We start from the raw sequence: 22,362 nt of genomic DNA, 5'->3' as shown, positions 1-22,362 counted from the left end.
TATGCATATTTTGCACTCATTACAGCGTGTCTCCAGTATGTCTGTTTTATGTTGCATTAATATAGGTTTTGTTCTGAATGTTTTATTACATATTCACATGCGTAAGGTCGTTCTTCAGTATGCACTGATAAATGCTCTCTTAAAATACTTGGCCGTGAAAATCTTTTATTGCATATGTTTGCACTCATGAGGCCTTTCTTCAGTGTGAATCATTTCATGTTGTTTTAAATTATTTTTTCTTTTAAATGTTTTATTGCATATTTTGCACTCATTACGGCGTTCTCCAGAATGGACGGCTTTATGTTGTTTTAACTTTTTTTCATTCTGAATGTTTTATTACATATTTCACATGCGTAAGGACGTTCACCTGTATGCACTGATAAATGCTGTCTTAAATTACTTGACTGTGAAAATCTTTTATTGCATATTTTGCACTCATAAGGCCGCTCTCCAGTATGGATCCTTTCATGTTTTTTTAAGTTACCTTTTTCTACAAATGTTTTACTGCATGATTTACATTTGTATTTCAACTTACTAGTTGTCTTATCTTTTCCTGAAACTTTGTCAAATGTTTTGTTTGTACTATCGACTATCGTACTTGATTCACTGATCTCTTCGTTACATAGGGAAGAATTTTCATCTAATACAGTTTTGTTTGTACTAGTCACGTCATATTGGTCATCAATCGTCTCTTGTTTTATTTCCCCGTCAATTGTAACCTCAGATTTTAGAAATTGCTGCAGACATATATCATCATTATCCGTATACAAATCGGATGTATTTTCATAATCATCAAATTCCTGCTTCACTTGAGGATATCATCGATCGGTTCCGTTTTAATTTGTTTTGTTTAAATTTGTTTCTTCAAACATGTTTGGAGTTTGTAGGTTATAATAAACAAACTGGTGATAAGTTCTTAAAAATTGGGAAGTCTAAGTGTATAATAATATATGTGTTACAATATTTACTAATTCGTTTATTGTTTAATATGATATAATGCTAACACTGACCTTTTTACTAAATTTATCTTCGAATTTAACTTTAATAATTCCATAAACCACTTTGACATTTCTCCTCCATTTTGCATTTATAAACAACAGATCAAGCTGAAGTTAAACACAAATCAGCTGTGTGTTTTTCGGCGGCAAAATTTGAAATCCGAAATTATTATTAGCTCAAACTACAAATTGCAATCTAAAAATCCATCATTAACAAATAAAAAAACTAATTGGGAATTATTTTCTAAATATATTGATGACAATTTATGCTGCAAAGTACCTCTAAAAAGTACAGATTATATTGATAATGCAATAGGTCATAGGTGGGGAACCTGCGGCCTCCGGGAGGTTCTTGTGCGGCCCCTTGCCGTCTAGTACGGCCATGTCCAACCTGCGGCCCGCGGGCCGCATGCGGCCCGATGGCGATTTTTGTGCGGCCCCATGACAAACAACAATCGCACAAATTTATTTTTCAATTTGAATAAATAAAATAATTTTTGTAAAGGCTAATATAGAAGTCTGAACACTACTTCAACCGAAAGTAATGGTCATTAATCGAATGAATAGATGGCGATATGATACTCTATGGATAGCGCTTGACAGATAACGACAAATAATTGTCAACGCAACGGACAACGGAGCCTAGCGGCTCTATGGACAAGTGGCAACACTAGTTCACGAGTCATTCAGCAGTCTATAAGTCCATATGATTGTAATCGTGGGGAGTTATTTTCAAAAAATGTTCATATTACGATTATTTTAAAATAAAGAATGTTCAACAGTTTTAAAATACAAAAAAAAATTTTTTCAAAAAAGTCCACTTTTTTCAATTATTTCAAGATTCTCAAAAATCTAATTTTATCAAAGTTTTCAAAAATATTAAAGCTTTTAAAAGTTTGGAATTACGGTACGACAAGTTCCATCAAATTGCCTTAAGGCGCGATGCCATGCACCACTAGTTTTCCAGATTTGTTGCGGCCCAGTGCCTTGTATATTCCTAAATTTTGGCCCAAAGAGTAATTTAGGTTGGACATCGCTGGTCTAGTACAAAATAGCAGAGTTACTTTCAAACAATTATTGTACATCACGTTATGACAGTTCCGCCAAAAATCTCACCAAAAACAGTCATATTGTAACATGACATCAGATTACTAGCCTGAAACACAGACTCTTAGGCAGATACAAAATAGAGATGTAATATATTACATCTTTCGATTTCGCAAGGCATCGCCTTTTATATGATTCAAGAAGTATTATAAAAATTAACACTGCAAAAGAATCGTTGAAGATTTTTATGCGTATCCGTAATAAAATGATAAAAATTTATACTTCTCGCAACCAAAAGCAAATCCGCAGCTTTGGCGGAGATCGGAGCAACCAGATTTTATCTACATATATTGGAAAGAGTTAACGTTGCGTTTAATGCATTAATCCTTTTTTTGTTATGATAACTATATTGTCATGAATGACAACAAGTAGGAATATTCATACCGAAAGTTCACAAATGAATTTAATCTGGTTTTTTCAGAGCCCGAAATTCTCTAAATTAACCTTTACACCTTAGTTTGCAAAATAAAAATCTATCAGTGAGTTCAATCGTATAAGAAAATATATAATTTTTTATTTCAAATAATTATGTAACAATAAGAATATGAAAATCAAATTCAAATCAAAAGACTTTAATATCATTTTTATATAAAAAATGAATGTTTAAATAAAATTAAAACGAACTAAAATTCGATTTTATCGAAACGAAGTAGATTTTATCTCATTACATACGTTAGAAACATACCAACTTTTTTTCCAATCTTTAAAAAAATGAATGAAATTCAGTTCGATTTCCTTCGACACCCAGAAATTTACATCTCGACATTTATTGGTCATTTTGTCATAAATTGCTCATTTGCCAAGCAAAAGCCAAAGCCAAACTAGTTGGTATTAGTATTTGCCTTGAGGCAAGTTACATGAACTTCCCGATTTCTGTAAATAATCGACTTAATCCATGATAGATAAATTAATTTATGAGTTGTTAAAAGTATTCAAAGTGAATTTTTTGAAAATCGAACAAGTCACCCGGTCGGAGTGTTTTTTAAAAGCAAATTTTCAAAATCAATAATTTTTACAATTGAGCCAGTTTTTTGTAGGACTTTAATTGTGTATCATGTTCATTAAGACAAGATACTCTATCGTTATACCAAGTAACAAATGTCAAAAGAGCTACTCATTTTCTCAAACTTTCCTAAATTTTTAAAACTAAACTACTTGTCGTAAGGCAATAATATTTCAGTAAGTTCAATAAGACCATGATATATAACGCCAAAAATCGGCTTAATTTTTTTTCAACAGTTAATTACAAGAAAACGACTCAGTAGATTTTCACCTAAAACTAATGAGTATCATTCCCAACTAATATCTTTCGAACAATTTTTGATTTTTTAATATCGATTCGGTAGTATCAGCACAAATGTGGACCAAAAGTTTAACACTTTTTTCCAAATTACTAAGAAACGGCTCGGCCGATCGTCGCATAAAACTGAGAAACGATAATCCTCATCGAGATACATCAAATGGTTTTTAAATTTCTGCAATCGGTTCAGGCGTTTGGAGCAAACCTCGATGGAAGTTCTAATTTTGACAAATGCCAAAAGACCATACTAATTTCTGCAAACTTTGACGAATTTTTAAAGCTAAACGAGTTGTCGTGGGGCCGTAATAGTTTAGTATGATCTAGAAGACTATGGCATCTACCGTCAAAAAATAATATAAAAATCGTCGAATTTTTTTTTAAAAAAACTTCATTACAAGAAAACGGCCCGGCCGATCTTTACCAAAAACTAATCAGCACGATTCCAACCAATATCTATCGAACGGTTTTTTGAATTTTGAAAATCGATTCAGAATTGCGGGCTAAAACGTGGACAAAAATTTTTTCACTTTTCTGCAATTTAGAAAGAAACGGCCCAGCCGATCGTCGCACGAAACTCAGAAACGCTAGTCCTTATCGAGATACATCGAATGGCTTTTAAATTTTTGAAATCGGTCCATCCGTTTTGGAGAAAACGTCGATTTACGGCAAAAAATCTGTTCACACTCACACACACACATACACATACTTTTTCCAAATTTGGTCTCATTCGATTCAGAATGGCTTGAAACGTCGAGAAAACATAAAATTAGCGAATCGGATTTTTTGATGAAAAGATTAACTTCTCCTTCGGGAAGTTAGTAATTTCACATAAGTCACTTTTTTAGGTCAATCAGCTTATGCGGCCTCTTTCATTGCTGCCTAATTTAAGTGCGGCCTCTAATGGCAAAAAGGTTCCCCACCTCTGAATAGGTATTCTCAATAAAAATATCACTGATGCGGCTCGCAATTCAACACCCACAAATGATATTGTTGAGCGATTTTTCTGTCCACTCGAAGCTTAAAGACTCATAGCCTGTAAAAGAAAACTGGCAAAAGTGGCAAAATACTCAATTTCCGGATGACAAAGCTAAACTGAGTAAAGCTATAAAGTAACTTAAACAATTTTGATTTAAAAAATAAACATATGGAGTCCTACTTAAGTGATTTGTCTGTTCATGACCATGACGGGTAGAAGTGGTGATTCGTTTTTGGCAAAGGCAGGCCCAGCCGTTTTGGAGATACCGAGGTAAATGTGCAAAAAATTGCAGTTTTTGAGAGAACGAAATATCTGATTTGAATGATTCAAAAACCCTTTTGCTTGTATTGACGGAACAATTATTTTTGGGAAAAACAAAAAAAAATGTACATTATTTTTTTAATTTTGGGGAACTATATTCTTTGAATATCAATAATCATTCAAATTTTAATTTTAAATTTATTTGAGATAGATTATTTTAACTTTGCTGTTTGGTTTATAACATTCTTACTATTAGTAATATGAGAACAGATCCTTCAATCTAACTCCCCTTATTAAACTCTGTTTAATTATTTTTCATGTAAACTTTTATAAACGTCATGGTCCAATTCATAAGCTCTTATATTTTGTCTATTAAATACAAATAATGGAAGTTCCGAAGTAAGAGTATTCGAATGACAATATAGTTATCATAACAAAAAAAGGATTAATGCATTAAACGCAACGTTAACTCTTTCCAATATATGTAGATAAAATCTGGTTGCTCCGATCTCCGCCAAAGCTGCGGATTTGCTTTTGGTTGCGAGAAGTATAAATTTTTATCATTTTATTACGGATACGCATAAAAATCTTCAACGATTCTTTTGCAGTGTTAATTTTTTTATAATACTTCTTGAATCATATAAAAGGCGATGCCTTGCGAAATCGAAAGATGTAATATATTACATCTCTATTTTGTATCTGCCTAAGAGTCTGTGTTTCAGGCTAGTAATCTGATGTCATGTTACAATATGACTGTTTTTGGTGAGATTTTTGGCGGAACTGTCATAACGTTGATGTACAATAATTGTTTGAAAGTAACTCTGCTATTTTGTACTAGACCAGCGATGTCCAACCTAAATTACTCTTTGGGCCAAAATTTAGGAATATACAAGGCACTGGGCCGCAACAAATCTGGAAAACTAGTGGTGCATGGCATCGCGCCTTAAGGCAATTTGATGGAACTTGTCGTACCGTAATTCCAAACTTTTAAAAGCTTTAATATTTTTGAAAACTTTGATAAAATTAGATTTTTGAGAATCTTGAAATAATTGAAAAAAGTGGACTTTTTGAAAAAAATTTTTTTTTGTATTTTAAAACTGTTTGAACATTCTTTATTTTAAAATAATCGTAATATGAACATTTTTTTGAAAATAACTCCCCACGATTACAATCATATGGACTTATAGACTGCTGAATGACTCGTGAACTAGTGTTGCCCACTTGTCCATAGAGCCGCTAGGCTCCCGTTGTCCGTTGCGTTGACAATTATTTGTCGTTATCTGTCAAGCGCTATCCATAGAGTATCATATCGCCATCTATTCATTCGATTAATGACCATTACTTTCGGTTGAAGTAGTGTTCAGACTTCTATATTAGCCTTTACAAAAATTATTTTATTTATTCAAATTGAAAATAATAATTTGTGCGATTGTTGTTTGTCATGGGGCCGCACAAAAATCGCCATCGGGCCGCATGCGGCCCGCGGGCCGCAGGTTGGACATGGCCGTACTAGACGGAAGGGGCCGCACAAGAACCTCCCGGAGGCCGCAGGTTCCCCACCTATGACCTATTGCATTATCAATATAATCTGTACTTTTTAGAGGTACTTTGCAGCATAAATTGTCATCAATATATTTAGAAAATAATTCCCAATTAGTTTTTTTATTTGTTAATGATGGATTTTTAGATTGCAATTTGTAGTTTGAGCTAATAATAATTTCGGATTTCAAATTTTGCCGCCGAAAAACACACAGCTGATTTGTGTTTAACTTCAGCTTGATCTGTTGTTTATAAATGCAAAATGGAGGAGAAATGTCAAAGTGGTTTATGGAATTATTAAAGTTAAATTCGAAGATAAATTTAGTAAAAAGGTCAGTGTTAGCATTATATCATATTAAACAATAAACGAATTAGTAAATATTGTAACACATATATTATTATACACTTAGACTTCCCAATTTTTAAGAACTTATCACCAGTTTGTTTATTATAACCTACAAACTCCAAACATGTTTGAAGAAACAAATTTAAACAAAACAATTAAAACGGAACCGATCGATGATTATCCTCAAGTGAAGCAGGAATTTGATGATTATGAAAATACATCCGATTTGTATACGGATAATGATGATATATGTCTGCAGCAATTTCTAAAATCTGAGGTTACAATTGACGGGGAAATAAAACAAGAGACGATTGATGACCAATATGACGTGACTAGTACAAACAAAACTGTATTAGATGAAAATTCTTCCCTATGTAACGAAGAGATCAGTGAATCAAGTACGATAGTCGATAGTACAAACAAAACATTTGACAAAGTTTCAGGAAAAGATAAGACAACTAGTAAGTTGAAATACAAATGTAAATCATGCAGTAAAACATTTGTAGAAAAAGGTAACTTAAAAAAACATGAAAGGATCCATACTGGAGAGCGGCCTTATGAGTGCAAAATATGCAATAAAAGATTTTCACAGTCAAGTAATTTAAGACAGCATTTATCAGTGCATACAGGTGAACGTCCTTACGCATGTGAAATATGTAATAAAACATTCAGAATGAAAAAAATGTTAAAACAACATAAAGCCGTCCATTCTGGAGAACGCCGTAATGAGTGCAAAATATGCAATAAAACATTTAAAAGAAAAAATAATTTAAAACAACATGAAATGATTCACACTGAAGAAAGGCCTCATGAGTGCAACATATGCAATAAAAGATTTTCACGGCCAAGTATTTTAAGAGAGCATTTATCAGTGCATACTGAAGAACGACCTTACGCATGTGAAATATGTAATAAAACATTCAGAACAAAACCTATATTAATGCAACATAAAACAGTACATACTGGAGAACGCTGTAATGAGTGCAAAATATGCAATAAAACATTTTCAAATATAGGTAATTTAATAGCACATTTATCAGTGCATAGTGAAGAACGACCTTATGAATGTGAGACATGCAATAAAACATTTAAAAGAAAAAATAATTTAAAACAACATGAAATGATTCACACTGAAGAAAGGCCTCATGAGTGCAACATATGCAATAAAAGATTTTCACGGCCAAGTATTTTAAGAGAGCATTTATCAGTGCATACTGAAGAACGACCTTACGCATGTGAAATATGTAATAAAACATTTAGAACAAAACCTATATTAATGCAACATAAAACAGTACATACTGGAGAACGCTGTAATGAGTGCAAAATATGCAATAAAACATTTTCAAATATAGGTAATTTAGTAACACATTTATCAGTGCATAGTGAAGAACGACCTTATGAATGTGAGACATGCAATAAAACATTCAAAACAAAAAATAATTTAAAACAACATGAAATCATTCACACTGAAGAAAGGCCTCATGAGTGCAACATATGCAATAAAAGATTTTCACGGCCAAGTATTTTAAGAGAGCATTTATCAGTGCATACTGAAGAACGACCTTACGCAAGTGAAATATGTAATAAAACATTTAGAACAAAACCTATATTAATGCAACATAAAACAGTACATACTGGAGAACGCTGTAATGAGTGCAAAATATGCAATAAAACATTTTCAAATATAGGTAATTTAGTAACACATTTATCAGTGCATAGTGAAGAACGACCTTATGAATGTGAGACATGCAATAAAACATTCAAAACAAAAAATAATTTAAAACAACATGAAATCAGTCACACTGAAGAAAGGCCTCATGAGTGCAACATATGCAATAAAAGATTTTTACGGTCGAGTATTTTAAGAGAGCATTTATCAGTGCATACTGAAGAACGACCTTATGCATGTGAAATATGTAATAAAACATTCAGAACAAAACCTATATTAATGCAACATAAAACAGTACATACTGGAGAACGACCATATGAGTGCAAAATATGCAATAAAACATTTTCACATTCAGGTAATTTAATAACGCATTTATCAGTGCATAGTGAAGAACGACCTTATCTATGTGACATATGCAATAAAACGTTCAAAACAAAACCTATATTAATGCGACATGAAAGAAAACATACTAGAGAACAAACTGGAATTAAAAAGTCAACTGTTGAATCAGTCTAGAAACAGCCCGACCTAATAATCCTTATCCATAACACAACTTATATTGATACACAGGATATTAAATGCAATTTATTTAATATATATTTCAGTTACAACTATGGTTGTTACTCCTAACCAGTGCCTTGTATGTTATTGTTTAAAAATATCAATACATAGTACAAATGCTATTTTTTTTTTGTTTTATTCAAAACATTACTATTTTTGTTCTTCAATTATTCAATATTCTTAGTAAAACTCCTTTAGGCACGACTAGGGTGTAAATCAGTGCAAATGCAACGGAAGAGCGTTACGGCCGAGTCGAGTGCCAATGATTCGTGCCGTAATGAGTGCAATGCCCCCAAACTTTTTATCCAGCCCTGGTCCTAGTAGAAATCTTGATTTAATAAAACATCTTTGAATTGGTAGAATAATTTATCCCGTCTTCAGTAAATAATTATAGCGAAAATAAAAAAAACAAATGAAAAATCCGTGCTGTGTAAGAAACGGAAGTTTATTGAAATAATTTGTATTATTCGTGGTTACTATATATTTTTAGAAATGAATTTTTTAGGCAAGATGGATATTACAGCTACTCAAAGAATGAGACTGTATCGCCAGCGAAAAAGTGAAGAAAAAACAAACAATCAATGAATGTATGTTAATTTTAATTACATGAAGTTCTTCAAACACAATTATTACATAATGTGTGAAATTGTGAAAACAATATTTGTTTAAGCGTTATTTAACACAATCCACTGTGTGAATGAATATTATAGAATTATTATTATTCAGCAATTACTTCATTTGTCTAGTGAAGGTTCAAGTCCTAAATGCTAATGCTACAATGACAAACCGATCATGTCGTATTTGAAGTATGACATTATTTAATTACATTATTGTTTTTAAATATATATTACATATTTTTAATGCTATTATTAATATATAATTTACAATTCATTATATAAATATGTATAATGATAGACATTAAAAAATGTGTGGATCACGAGTGTTACAATATTAAAAAGTAACATTATTCAAAATTGTTACATGTATTTATTTTACTTAAATGACATATTCTACAACTCTTTTTTGCACTCTTTTTTTGTATTTATTTTTCTATGAGGCTAATTGTACGGTTGTTATAGCAACAATATCTAATTCTTCTTTCTTGGTAGTAAAAACTATGAAAAGTCAATTAATTGCTGTACCATCAGGCATATTTTACATATAAACTGTATATCACAAAGTAATCGGTGCTTGAATTTTCAAAATTGATTCAGAATTGTGAGCTGAAAAATTTTTCACTTTTCTGCTATTTATAAAGAAACAGCTTGGCCGATCATCGCACAAAACTGACAAATAATAGTCCTCATCGAGATTCATCGAATGGCTTTTAAATTTTTGCAATTGGTCAAGCCGTTTTTGAGAAAAGGTCGATTGACGGCAAAAAAATCTGATAACACACACACACACACATACTTTTTCTAAATATGGTCTCATTCGATTCAGAATGGCTTGAAACGTCGAGAAAACATAAAATTAGCTTTTAGCGGGATTTTTTATGAAGTTAAAAAAATTGAAAAGGTCGTTTTTGGTGTTGACAGTTGATGAATATAGAACTGTTGTGAAGTTAGATTCTAAATTTTAGAAGAGTGTCTTGTCTCTCTGAAAACCTAAAAACATACTCTTTGCTTCAAATGTCAGACGACTAAAGTTAAATTTAGTTAAATTCATAATTAATTTTAAGATATTTGTATAAATAATTTATTAAATAATTTAATTGGTACCTGTTAATTCTATTTAACATTTGTTAAATATACACAGTGAAAATATATAAAAATGTCGGAAGCAACAATTATGCCTATAAATGATCAGAAAATTAAAATTGAACCACCAGAATATTCAATAGAAGAGATTCAGGTTGAAATTAAGGATGAGCTTGATGAAGTTGAGGATATTGTTAAGCCTGAATCGTGTTCAGGAGATGATGAAATCTGTCTGGAAAGATTCATGAATTCCGATGTAACAATAGAGGAAGAAGTCAAACAAGAGTCAATAATAATACAGGTGCCTCCTTTTAAATGTATTATTTGTGATAGATCATTTGCAGAATCGCATTATTTAACAGAGCATATGATCAATCACACGCCAAGTGCTAGCAAAGAAGGCTCCCATAGGTGTGATATATGCCTTAAGACATTTAAACAATTATCACTTTTGGAAAAACACATTATTACTCATAAGACAGAACGACCTTTCAAATGCCAAATATGTCTTAAGACGTTCAAACTATCAAAAGGGTTAAAGTTGCACATGATCATACATTCTGAAGAATGTCCTTTTAAATGTGAAATATGCAATAAGGCATGCTGTCAAAAAAGTGATTTAGCAAAACACATGCTCAAACATACAGGAGAACGTTCCTATGCATGCAATTCATGTGGAGACACTTTTGTGCATCCAAGTGCTCTAAGAAGTCACATGCGTATTCATACAGAAGAACGCCCTTTCAAATGTGACATATGCACTAAAGGCTTCACACAATTGCTCATTCTAAAAAGCCACATGTCCACTCATATAGAACTCTCCCGTGAATGCACAATATGCAAAAAAATAATAAAAAAACCGAGCTACCTAAAAACCCACATGCTTATCCATACTGGAGAGCGCCCTTATAAATGTGATATATGCAATCTGGGTTTTGCACAAGTGGGCAACTTGAACGCACACAAGCGTACTCATACAGGAGAGCGCCCTTTTAAATGTGTTATATGCAACAAGGATTTTAAGAAAGTCCGTTTCTTGAAGAAACACTGCGAAATACTACACCCTCATGAATGCAAAATTTGCAACAAAACATTCACAGGACCGAGCGATCTGCAAACACACATGCTTGTTCATTCTGGGGAGCGCCCTTATAAATGTGATATATGCAATAAAAGTTTTACACAGGAATGCAATTTGAAGAACCACATGACACGGTTGCATATTAGGAAACAGGATGCAGATCAATGAAATATTAATAAGCAGAAACTAGTGGGGCTGTAAGGGTGCATCCATTGACAAAAAAACACAAAAAATCACATGGAGAAGGGAGGAGTGTATTTTTTACCTGAATTTTTTTTAAAAAAATCTAAACATTTTCAAAAAAACAGTGCGCTTAAGGTTCAAATGCGATTAAAGTAAACTTATTTGCTAATGTACAAGATGGCATTTAAGTAAAAATAAATACATCATTTAACAATTTTGAATAATAATTATTAGTAATATGGTAACATTTGTGATGCACACATTTATTAGTGTCAACCTTTATACACATTTATATAATGATAAATTATAAATTATATATTTATAATAGTATTAAAAATATGTATAATATTTAAAAACAATAATGTAATTAAAGACATACTTCAAATATGACTGATCGGTTTGTCATTGTAATTAGCATTTAGGACTTGAACTTTCATTAGAGAAATGAAGTAATTGCTGATTGATAAATTCTATAATAATCATTCACACAGTGGATTATATTAAACAACAGCTAAACAAATATTGTTTTCGCAACTTCACTCATCATGTAATTGTTTTTGAAGAACTTCATGTAATTAAAATTAACATACATTCATTGACTGCTTGTATTTTTTTTTTACTTTTTTGCTGGCGATATAATCTCATTCCTTGAACAGCTGTAATATCTGTCTTGTCCAAAAAATGTTTTCCATTTTAATAATTCGAAAGATTTATAGAAACTACGAATAATATAAAAATAATTTTTAATCAATAAACTTACATTTAGTGCATGGCACAAATGTTTAATTTGTTTTATTATTTTCAAGGAACACGGCAAAATATTCTTGTGGTACAGGCATTTTTCATTAAATCAAGATTTGTACTACGACGTAACTTCAAAATGTTTATTTATCTATGCCAATTTCCTTGTTGATATCGGTGCGCATACAGCGTTGATGCCGGTACGCATACAACGACAGATCTCTATTCACATACACGACGACTAATCACAGTCGACCCGTATAGAAATGATCTCATCGAGAGCGAATGACGAACAGTTCGGGCGTAACGGACTTCCGTTGCATTTGTACGGATTTACACCCTAGTAGCGTCTAAAGAAGTTTGACTTAAAAAAAAATCTCATATATAAATATATAATATAATAATAATAATTATTATTAAAATTACGTGGGGTGAGGGCGGGGGGTTGACAAAATGTCACGAAATATTACATGGGGAAGGGAAGAGTATAGTAAGATATCACGTATATTTTTTTTTAACCCAATTTAAAAAAAAATCCAAACATTTTCAAAAAAAATCTATTATATAAATATATAATAATTATTTTTATTAAAATCACGTGAGGTTTTTAGGGGGAAGATATCATGTGTATTTATTAACTTCCCGTAGGGTAAGTTATTGTAATGGGCCGAAAATCGGAATTGAAAATTTTTACATTTCTCGACGTTTTGAAGGTTTCTGAACATTTTTGCATACCTCAGAAAAAATGGATGTGTGTGTGTGTATGTATGTTTGGATACAAATTTCCAGTCACGTTTTCGGGCGCACGGATCAACCGATTTGAATGGTTCCAAAAACATTCGATTCCTATCGATAGAGAAAAGAGCTGATTAGTTTTTGGCAAGGGTAGGTCCAGCCGTTTCGGGGATACGGAGCAAAGAGTGCAGAAAATAGAAATCGACTTTTTGAGAGAACGGAGTATCCGATTTGAATGATCTAAAAAACATTCAATGAGTAATAATTGGGAGAAGTGTTTATTAGTTTTTGGCAAAGGTAGGCTCAGCCATTTCGAAGATACGGAGCTAAATATGTAAAAATGGCAGTTTTTGAGAGAAATAAGCGATATTTGCGATTTATTTTTAGATTTTATTTTGAGATAAATTTTTTGTATATCGAAAATAATTCAGATTTTAATTTTAATTCTGACCATAGTTCTAATATACTTTAAATAATTTCAACATTGCAATTCAGTTTATATAATTCATATAAATATTAGACAATGTTACAATATTTATGATAATTTATTTGAAAACATTCAGTATTCCTCGAACATTTCGTTACGGTACGGGAAGTACCAGCAATTTGCTTTAAGGCACGATGCCACCCACCCCACTAGTTTTTTTCTTGAATTAAAAAAAAAAATCTAAACATTTAAAAAATTAAAAAAACATATAATTCTGAGATTTTAGGGGGCTAATTTTGAATATCACCATGTATCACCAAGGGGGAGGAGGAGTCCAAAAATCCTTAAAAACTCGCTCACGTGATTAATGGACGCCCCCTAAACATTTGACAATACCTTTTTATCGGCTCAGTAGCGCCAATTTTGCGACTACAATAGAACCCCAAACTAATTCTTCTGAACGTGTCTTTTCAAAACATACTCTATGCTCAATATGTCAACTTGAATTCTGAACGACTATAACCCTAACAATATAATAAAAAAAGTAAAGTGATAATATAATTTTAAACAGGTGGAAGATTTTCTACAACAAATTCAAGTATATTTAAATTCATTATATTATTTGAGATAATTCTAAAAATAGATTATTAAGTAGTACTAACCGATATTTATTGAATATACGCAGTGAAAATGTCGGAAGCAATGATTATGTCTGCAAATGATAAGAAAATTAAAATTGAGCCACTAGAACTTTCAATAGAAGACATTAAACTTGAAAATGAATTTGATCTTGAAGGCATTGTTAAGTCTGAAGCATGTTTAGAAGATGATGAAACTTGTCTGGAAAGATTTATGAATTCCGAAGTGACTATAGAGGAAGAAGTCAAGCAGGAGGTAATTGAGACACCCGGTTATGAATATGACATTCGTAATAGATCACTTTCAGAATCTAATTATTCAAAAGAGCACATGGTTGATCCCACACCTATAAATGACAAAAAAGGCAACTATAAATGCAATATATGTGATAAGACATTTAAATATTCATCACAATTGCAACTTCACATGACTTCTCATAGTACAGAACGTCCTATCGAATGCACAATCTGTCATATGACGTTCAAAGAAAAAGGCACTTTGACAAGACATATGCGTGTTCATACAGGAGAACGCCCTTTCAAGTGCAAAATATGCAATCAGGCATTCACACAAAAAGGTAATCTGAGTTCACACATGGTTACTCACACTGAAGAGCGTCGCTTCAAATGTGAAATATGCAGTAAAACATTCTCACAATCGCGTGACTTGAAAAGGCACATGATTATTCACACAGGAGAACGCGCTTTCAAATGTGAAATATGCAATCAGGCATTCATACGGAAACATTATGTAAAATTACACATGATCACTCACACCAAGGAGTGTCATTTCAAATGTGAAACATGCAGTAAACCATTCTCACAATCGAGTGACTTGAATAGGCACATGCGTATTCACACAGGAGAACGCCCTTTCAAATGTGATACATGCAATAAGGAATTTGCACAATCGAGCAACTTGAAGAGACACAAGTTGAATGTACATAGTAGAAAACGTGATGGAGGTCAATGAAATATTGACAAGCAGAAACTAACCCTCCATGTGAAATATCTATGAATTACTTATATTTTATTTGCATTGTAAATTTTATTACTACTGTTCAAATATTTAGTACTATGATTAAATTTATATAAATATTTTCTTTATATTTTGTGTATGATTTACAGATATTTTTACAAATTTTATTAAATTGCATTTTTCTTATTAAACAGTACTCAGTTGTAATATTTCAAACAAAATAAATTACAATTTTTGATCCATTAATGCCACTTTATACTGATCCATTAGTAGAATAGAACAAAATTTTTTGAGCAAAATCCTAAACACATTTCAACTGGTGGATTCAAATTGCTGCAACTTTCCGTACCAAATTAAAATTTTGATGATAATCCGAATTATTTTCCATAATCAAAAATATCATTTTTTTGGTACTTAAAAAAATTTTCAACCAAAAAAAAAATCTTTTTCAAAAACAATCGTTTCGTCAACACAAGCGGAAAGTTTTTTGAATCATTCAAATCGCATGCTTATTTCTCTCAAAAACTGCCATTTTTTGCACATTTAGCTGCGTATCTCCGAAACGGCTGAACCTGCTTATGCCAAAGACTTCATCACCACTGAATGTTTTTTGAATCATTCAAATCGGATGGTCGCTTCTCTCAGAAACTCGATTTCTATTTTCTGCATTCTTTGCTCCGCATCACCGAAACGACTGGAGCTGCCTTTGCCAAAAACTAATCAGCACATCTCCCCAAATAGAAATCGGGTTTTTGAAAGAACGGAGATTCCGACTTAAATGATCTAAGAAGCATTCAATTTGTAATGATGAGGAGAAGTGGTGATTAGTTTTTGGCAAAGACAGATGGAGCCGTTTTGGAGATATGTGCAAAAAATGCTAGATTTTGAGAGAACGGAGCATCCGATTTGAATGATTCAAAAAATTTTTTGCTTGTATTGACGAAACAATTGCATTTGGGAAAAAGGGTTTTTTTATTTCAAATTTTTTTTTTTTTACATTTTTTTTTGTAGATCAAAAATAATTCGAATTTTAATTTTAATTCTAGTTCAAGATAATTTCATAAGAGATATGCTATCATAAAGGCCTTGGACAAGTCTTAATAACTGCAACACAGAATATAACTTTTTAACTTCCCGTAAGGCAAGTTATTATAGTAATCGCAAAAAATCGAAAATGAAAATTTTTATATATCTTTATACTTGTTTATCTATGTCTTTACGTTTCAAAGGTTTCTGAATATTTAGAAAAAAATGGATGAATGTGTGTGTGCGTGTGTGTGCGTGCGGATACAAATTTTCGTCGACGATTTCGGGAACACCGATCAACCGATTTGAATAATTAAAAAGGCATTCGATTTGTATTGATAAGAGGACGTGCTGATTAGTTTTTGGCGAAGGCAGGTGTAGCCGTTCCGAAGATACGGGGCAAAAAGTGCCAAACTCAGTTTTTAAGAGAACGGAGCATTCGATTTGAATAATTCAAAAAACATTTTACTTGTATTAACAAGATGAAGAACTGATCAAATTTTCATGAAGGCAGGTCTAGCGGTTTTGGAGATCTAATGAAAAAAGTAAAAAAAATGCAATTTGGCGGTCAAAAATGATCATTAGACATATGCACATCAAATTATCAGATATTTTATAGAGATTTTAACAATAAGTATAAATTTTATTTACATTCCTATGGGTTCCGTACCAATGTTTATCCGTTAGACGGCAACGCGGCGCTTACGCGCTTCGATATTTCGTCTCTATGCTGTTAAAGCAGTACGATTGCTTTGGAAAAAAGTTCAAAATTTCCAAAATTTGTCAAAATAAAGAAAACATTTTTTTCGAAAAAAAAAGAAATTTTTTGTCAAATTTTTATAATTTCTCAAAAATCTAATTTTTTTGAAGTAGTATTTTTTCAAAAATCTTAGTCGTTTTTTAAAAAATAATAATTTTTGGTACGGGAAGTTCCAGCAATTTGCCTTAAGGCACGACGCCATGCGCGCCATTAGTTCAGAATTCAATTTGTACAAACTGACGATAAAAATAGTGTATATTAAATATTTTTTAAAGCAGAAAAAATATTTATATAAATTTTATTCGTAGTACTAATTATTAACTTGCCGAAGGAGAAGTTTATGTTTTCATCAAAAAATCCGATTTGCTAATTTTATGTTTTCTCAACGTTTCACGCCGTTCTGAATCGAATGAGACCAAATTTGGAAAAAGTATGTGTGTGTGTATGTGTGTGTGCACAGATTTTTGCCGTAAATCGACGTTTTCTCAAAAAACGGCTGGACTGATTTCAAAAATTTAAAAACCATTCGCTGTATTTCGATGCGGACTAGCGTTTGTCAGTTTTATGCAACAATCGGCCGAGCCGTTTTTTGTAAATCGCAGAAAAATGAAAACTTTTCGTCCACATTTAGCCCGGAATTCTGAATTGATTTTGAGAATTCAAAAACTGTTCGAAAGATGTTGGTTGGGTGTCGTGCTGATTAGTTTTCGGTAGAGATCGGCCGGATCGTTTTCTTGTAATAAAGTTAAAAAAAAAATTTGACGATTTTTTTTTTTTTTTTGACGGTAGATACCATAGTCTTATAGATCATACACACACACATATACATCCATTTTTTCTAAGGTATGCCAAAATATTCAGAAACCTTTGAAACGTAAAGATAGATATATAAAAAGTTTTATTTTCGATTTTTTTTGCGATTACTATAACTTGACTGAATCACATAGTCAAAAATATTCATTTAAAGTATATAAATGAGCTTTAAAACTTTAGCTAGAATTAAAATTGAAATCTGAATTATTTTCGATCTACTGAAAAAGAAAAAAATGAATGAAATTTTTTTACTCCAAGAGCAATTGTTTTGTCAACACAAGCTGAAAGTTTTTTGAATCATACAAATAGGATGCTCCGATCTCTCAAAAACTCGATTTTTATTTTCTGCGCTCTTTGCTTCGTATCTCTGAAACGGCTGGACCTGCCTTTGCCAAAAGCTAATCAGCACATCTCCTTATTAATCGAATGTTTCAAACTTCAAATCGAACCATTCAAATCCGTTGATCCGTGCGCCTGAAAACGTAGACGAAAAATTGTATCCATACATATATATATACACACACACACATCCATTTTTTCTGGGGTGTGCCAAAATGTTCAGAAACCTTTAAAACGTCGAGAAATGCAAAAATTTTCGATTTTTGGACGATTACAATAACTTACCCTACGGAAAGTTAAAAATAATTTGAGAACCAATATGGTTCTTTCATATGTAAAATTACATATGAAATTTTTAATTTTTTGAAAATTTGAACTTTAAAAATATTAAATTTACAAAAACTTTTAAGTTATGAATTCATAACCTTTTTAATATTTTCATATTAATATTAATTATCCGATAAAGATACTGATTTTAAAAATCAATAATTGTTATGTTAAACTGCAGCATTTTATTATCTTTTCCTTATTATTTTTTTAATTTTGCGCCAGATTTTCACTTATGATTAATAATAATTTTGTGCATTTTCAAATAGATTATTATAAACATATACTGTGAGTTTCACAGTTCATATTTTATAGGCCTAAAATGCATTAATTATAAATGTACAAACAGAGCATGTTCAATTCCAGCAATTTGCCTCAAGACACAATGCCATATACCGCCAATTGAAATCTGTTTAGGATTCTGCTAGAAAAAAATTTGATCAGTATGAATTGGCATTAATGGATCAAAAATTGTAATTTATTTTGTTTGAAATATTACAACTGAGTACTGTTTAATAAAAAAGATGCAATTTAATAAAATTTGTAAAAATATCTGTAAATCATAATATAAAGAAAATATTTAAATAAATTTATTCATAGTACTATATATTTGTACAGCAGTAATTAAATGTACAATGCAAATAAAATATAAATAATTCATAGATATTTTACAGGGTTAGTATCTGCTTGTTAATAATTCATTGATTTTCATCACGTTTTCCACTATGTACCTTGTGCCTCTTCAAATTGTTCGATTGTGCAAACTCCTTATTGCATATTTTACATTTGAAAGGGAGTTCCTCTGTATAAATATGCATGTGCCTTGTCAAGTCACCCGATTGTAAGAATGTTTTACTACATAGTTCACATTTGAAAGGATGCTCTTTGGTATGATTGATCATGTGTGATTTCAGATTACCTTTTTGTACGACAAGGTAATATGAAATCACACATAATCACCCATACCACGTGTGAATGTCTGATTGCATATTTTACATTTGAAAGGTCGTTCCTCTCTATAAATATGCATGTGCCTTGTCAAGTCACCCGATTGTAAGAATGTTTTACTACATAGTTCACATTTGAAAGGATGCTCTTTGGTATGATTGATCATGTGTGATTTCATATTACCTTTTTGTAAAACAAGGTAATATGAAATCACACATGATCACCCATACCACGTGTGAATGTCTGATTGCATATTTTACATTTGAAAGGGCGTTCCTCTGTATAAATATGCATGTGCCTTGTCAAGTCACCCGATTGTAAGAATGTTTTACTACATATTTCACATTTGAAAGGATGCTCTTTGGTATGATTGATCATGTGTGATTTCATATTACCTTTTTGTAAAACAAGGTAATATGAAATCACACATAATCACCCATACCACGTGTGAATGTCTGATTGCATATTTTACATTTGAAAGGGCATTCTCCTGTATGAATAAGCTATGTCTTGTCAAAGTGCTTTTTTCTTTGAACGCCTTATGACAGATTTTGCTTTTGATAGGGCGTTCTGTGCTATGAGTAATCATGTGAAGTTGCAATTGTGATGAATATTTAAGTGTCTTAAGAAAGCAAAAAAGGCAACAATAAATGCAATGTATGTAATAATTATCACATACATTGCATTTATTGTTGCCTTTTTTGCCATTTATAGGTGTGTGGTTAACCATGTGCTCTTTCAAATAATTAGATTCTGAAAGTGATCTATTACGAATGTCATATTCATAACCGGGTATCTCAATTACCTCCTGTTTGATTTCTTCTTCAATAGTTACTTCGGAATTCATAAATCTTTCCAGACAAGTTTCATCATCTTCTAAACATGCTTCAGACTTAACAATGCCTTCAAGATCATCAAATTCATTTTCAAGTTTAATGTCTTCTATTGAAAGTACTTTTGGCTCAATCTTAATTTTCTGATCATTTGCAGACATAATCTTTGTTTCCGACATTTTCAGATATTTTCACTGCGTATATTCAATAAATATTGGTTAGTACTACTTAATATCTATTTTTTTTCAAATATCCCAAATAATATAATAAATTTAATATACTTGCATTTGTTGTAGAAAATCTTCCAGCTGTAAAAAATTATATTAACAGTCAATTAGAACACTAACTTTTTCTTTAACTTTATAGATAAATCTTCTATTTCAATTGTTCCAAATACATTTGACACTACTTTGATGATTTTAATCTTAAATCCTGGGCAATTTTTGAATTTGGAAAGCAATCTTTTAAAAGAGGTGTCAAGTGGTTCATTAATCGAAAAGGAAGATTTTGCTCAGCCAGAAATCCACAAAGTTTTATTTCTGCACGTGTTGCATTGTTATCAAATGATGTTTCCACTTTTTTTTGAGTAAATGACTGAATTGATTTTTTATTCGAAGCCGAAGTGATTGATGACAAATGACCTTTAGATTTGCCATGATTTTTAATTACCGTGAGCTCAGCAGTAAATGATGTATTACATAATCTGCATCTAGTTTTAAACTTGTCTGATACATCTGGCATTAACCACTTGTTGAACTTGGTATCATTCATCCATTCTCTCAAAAATTTTTGCTTTCTACGTGCATAAAGTTTCTGCTTTTTAGCCTGTAGTCTTTTTAGCTTATGTTACTCATCTTGTTAGAAAACGTAACACTTGAAATAGCTAAAAAAACACTTTATTCTTCTGTAGATATGGATTTAGGGCTGGAATCTAACCTAAATCAATAAATACAATACTAACTATACCAAATGATTTGTAAATAATTACCTGATTCAGCATAAAAAATATTATATTATATAAAAATATAATAAATATTATTTATATTAAATATAAATATGACAGAGCTCCAAACGATAAATGGCTTTCGAATCCAAACAACAAAAGTGTACATACAACATAGATCACTGAGAGTGTAGGAACCATAGATAATGTAAAATAGTTATATAGATATGCTTATTTATCTATACGCTCAGAATGTGACTGCAGCGCCCATGTGGCGCCGTTATAAATATGAACTAATTGGGGCTATCAGTGTGTGGTTTTCATGGGTTTTATATGTTTGTTAAAGAAAAAAGATATTAAATAGTTGTTATAAATAATAATAAACTAGTGGGGTGTATGGCATCGTGCCTTAAGGCAAATTGCTGGAACTTCCCGTACCGTAACGAAATGTTCGAGGAATATTGAATGTTTTCAAATAGATTATTATAAATATTGTAGCATTGTCTAATATTTATAAGAATTATATAAATTGAATTGCAAAGTTGAAATTATTTGCTCAAAGTATATTAGAACTTTAGTCAGAATTAAAAATAAAAACTGAATTATTTTCGGTATACAAAAAAATTGTTTTTTGAAAAAAAAAGTTGAAACAAAAATTTTTTTCCCAAAATCAATTATTTTGTTAAGACAATCTGAAAGTTCTTTGAATCATTTAAATCGGACGCTTAGTTCTCCCAAAAACTGCCATTTTTTACATATTTAGCTTCGTATCTTTGAAATGGGTGGGCCTGCCTTTGCCAAAAACTATTAAACACTTCTTCTAATCATTACAAATTGAATGTTTTTTTGGTCATTCAAATCAAATACTCCGTTCTCTTAAAAAGTCGATTTCTATTTTCTGCACTCTTTGCTCTTTATCTCCGTAACTGCTAGACCTGCCTTTGTCAAAAACTAACTAGCACATCTCTCTATCAATTAGGAATCGAATGTTTTCTGAACCATTCAAATAGGTTGATCCGTACACCCTAAAACGTGACTGAAAATTTGTATCCATACATACATATACACACACTCACATCCATTTTTTGTGAGGTACTGCCTTTGCACATAGCCTATATATTTACGTTTCAAA

At 31.4% G+C, this 22,362-nt stretch overlaps 3 protein-coding genes across 3 annotated transcripts; all 3 read left to right on the top strand.

Moving 5' to 3' along the window:
- The first annotated feature begins 6,479 nt into the window (after window positions 1–6,479).
- On the top strand, window positions 6,480–8,712 carry LOC113362864 (zinc finger protein 883-like). Its single transcript, XM_026605361.1, has one exon. It carries the CDS (start codon window positions 6,652–6,654, stop codon window positions 8,710–8,712), a length of 2,061 nt encoding a protein of 686 aa, XP_026461146.1. The 5' UTR covers window positions 6,480–6,651.
- A 1,768-nt stretch (window positions 8,713–10,480) lies between these two features.
- LOC113363840 (zinc finger protein 239-like) lies at window positions 10,481–11,783 on the top strand. Its single transcript, XM_026606319.1, has one exon. It carries the CDS (start codon window positions 10,531–10,533, stop codon window positions 11,704–11,706), a length of 1,176 nt encoding a protein of 391 aa, XP_026462104.1. The 5' UTR covers window positions 10,481–10,530; the 3' UTR covers window positions 11,707–11,783.
- Window positions 11,784–14,149: 2,366 nt separating this feature from the next.
- Window positions 14,150–15,235, top strand: LOC113362863 (zinc finger protein 525-like). Its single transcript, XM_026605360.1, has 2 exons — window positions 14,150–14,222; window positions 14,310–15,235. Coding segments are annotated over exons 1-2 (927 nt in total). The 5' UTR covers window positions 14,150–14,221.
- Window positions 15,236–22,362: the final 7,127 nt, after the last annotated feature.

Source organism: Ctenocephalides felis, unplaced genomic scaffold (genome assembly GCF_003426905.1).
Source record: "Ctenocephalides felis isolate EL2017-DRISC unplaced genomic scaffold, ASM342690v1 CF-g0.4_SCAFFOLD_00845, whole genome shotgun sequence".
In the NCBI taxonomy this organism is placed as follows: Eukaryota; Metazoa; Arthropoda; class Insecta; order Siphonaptera; family Pulicidae; genus Ctenocephalides; species Ctenocephalides felis.
Note: the sequence above shows the minus strand (reverse complement) of the source record. Positions and strands in the feature narration are given on the sequence as shown.

Coding starts and splice junctions, on each gene's coding strand:
- LOC113362864 (XM_026605361.1), top strand. CDS start 6,652: ATGTTTGAAGAAACAAATTTAAACAAAACAATTAAAACGGAACCGATC.
- LOC113363840 (XM_026606319.1), top strand. CDS start 10,531: ATGTCGGAAGCAACAATTATGCCTATAAATGATCAGAAAATTAAAATT.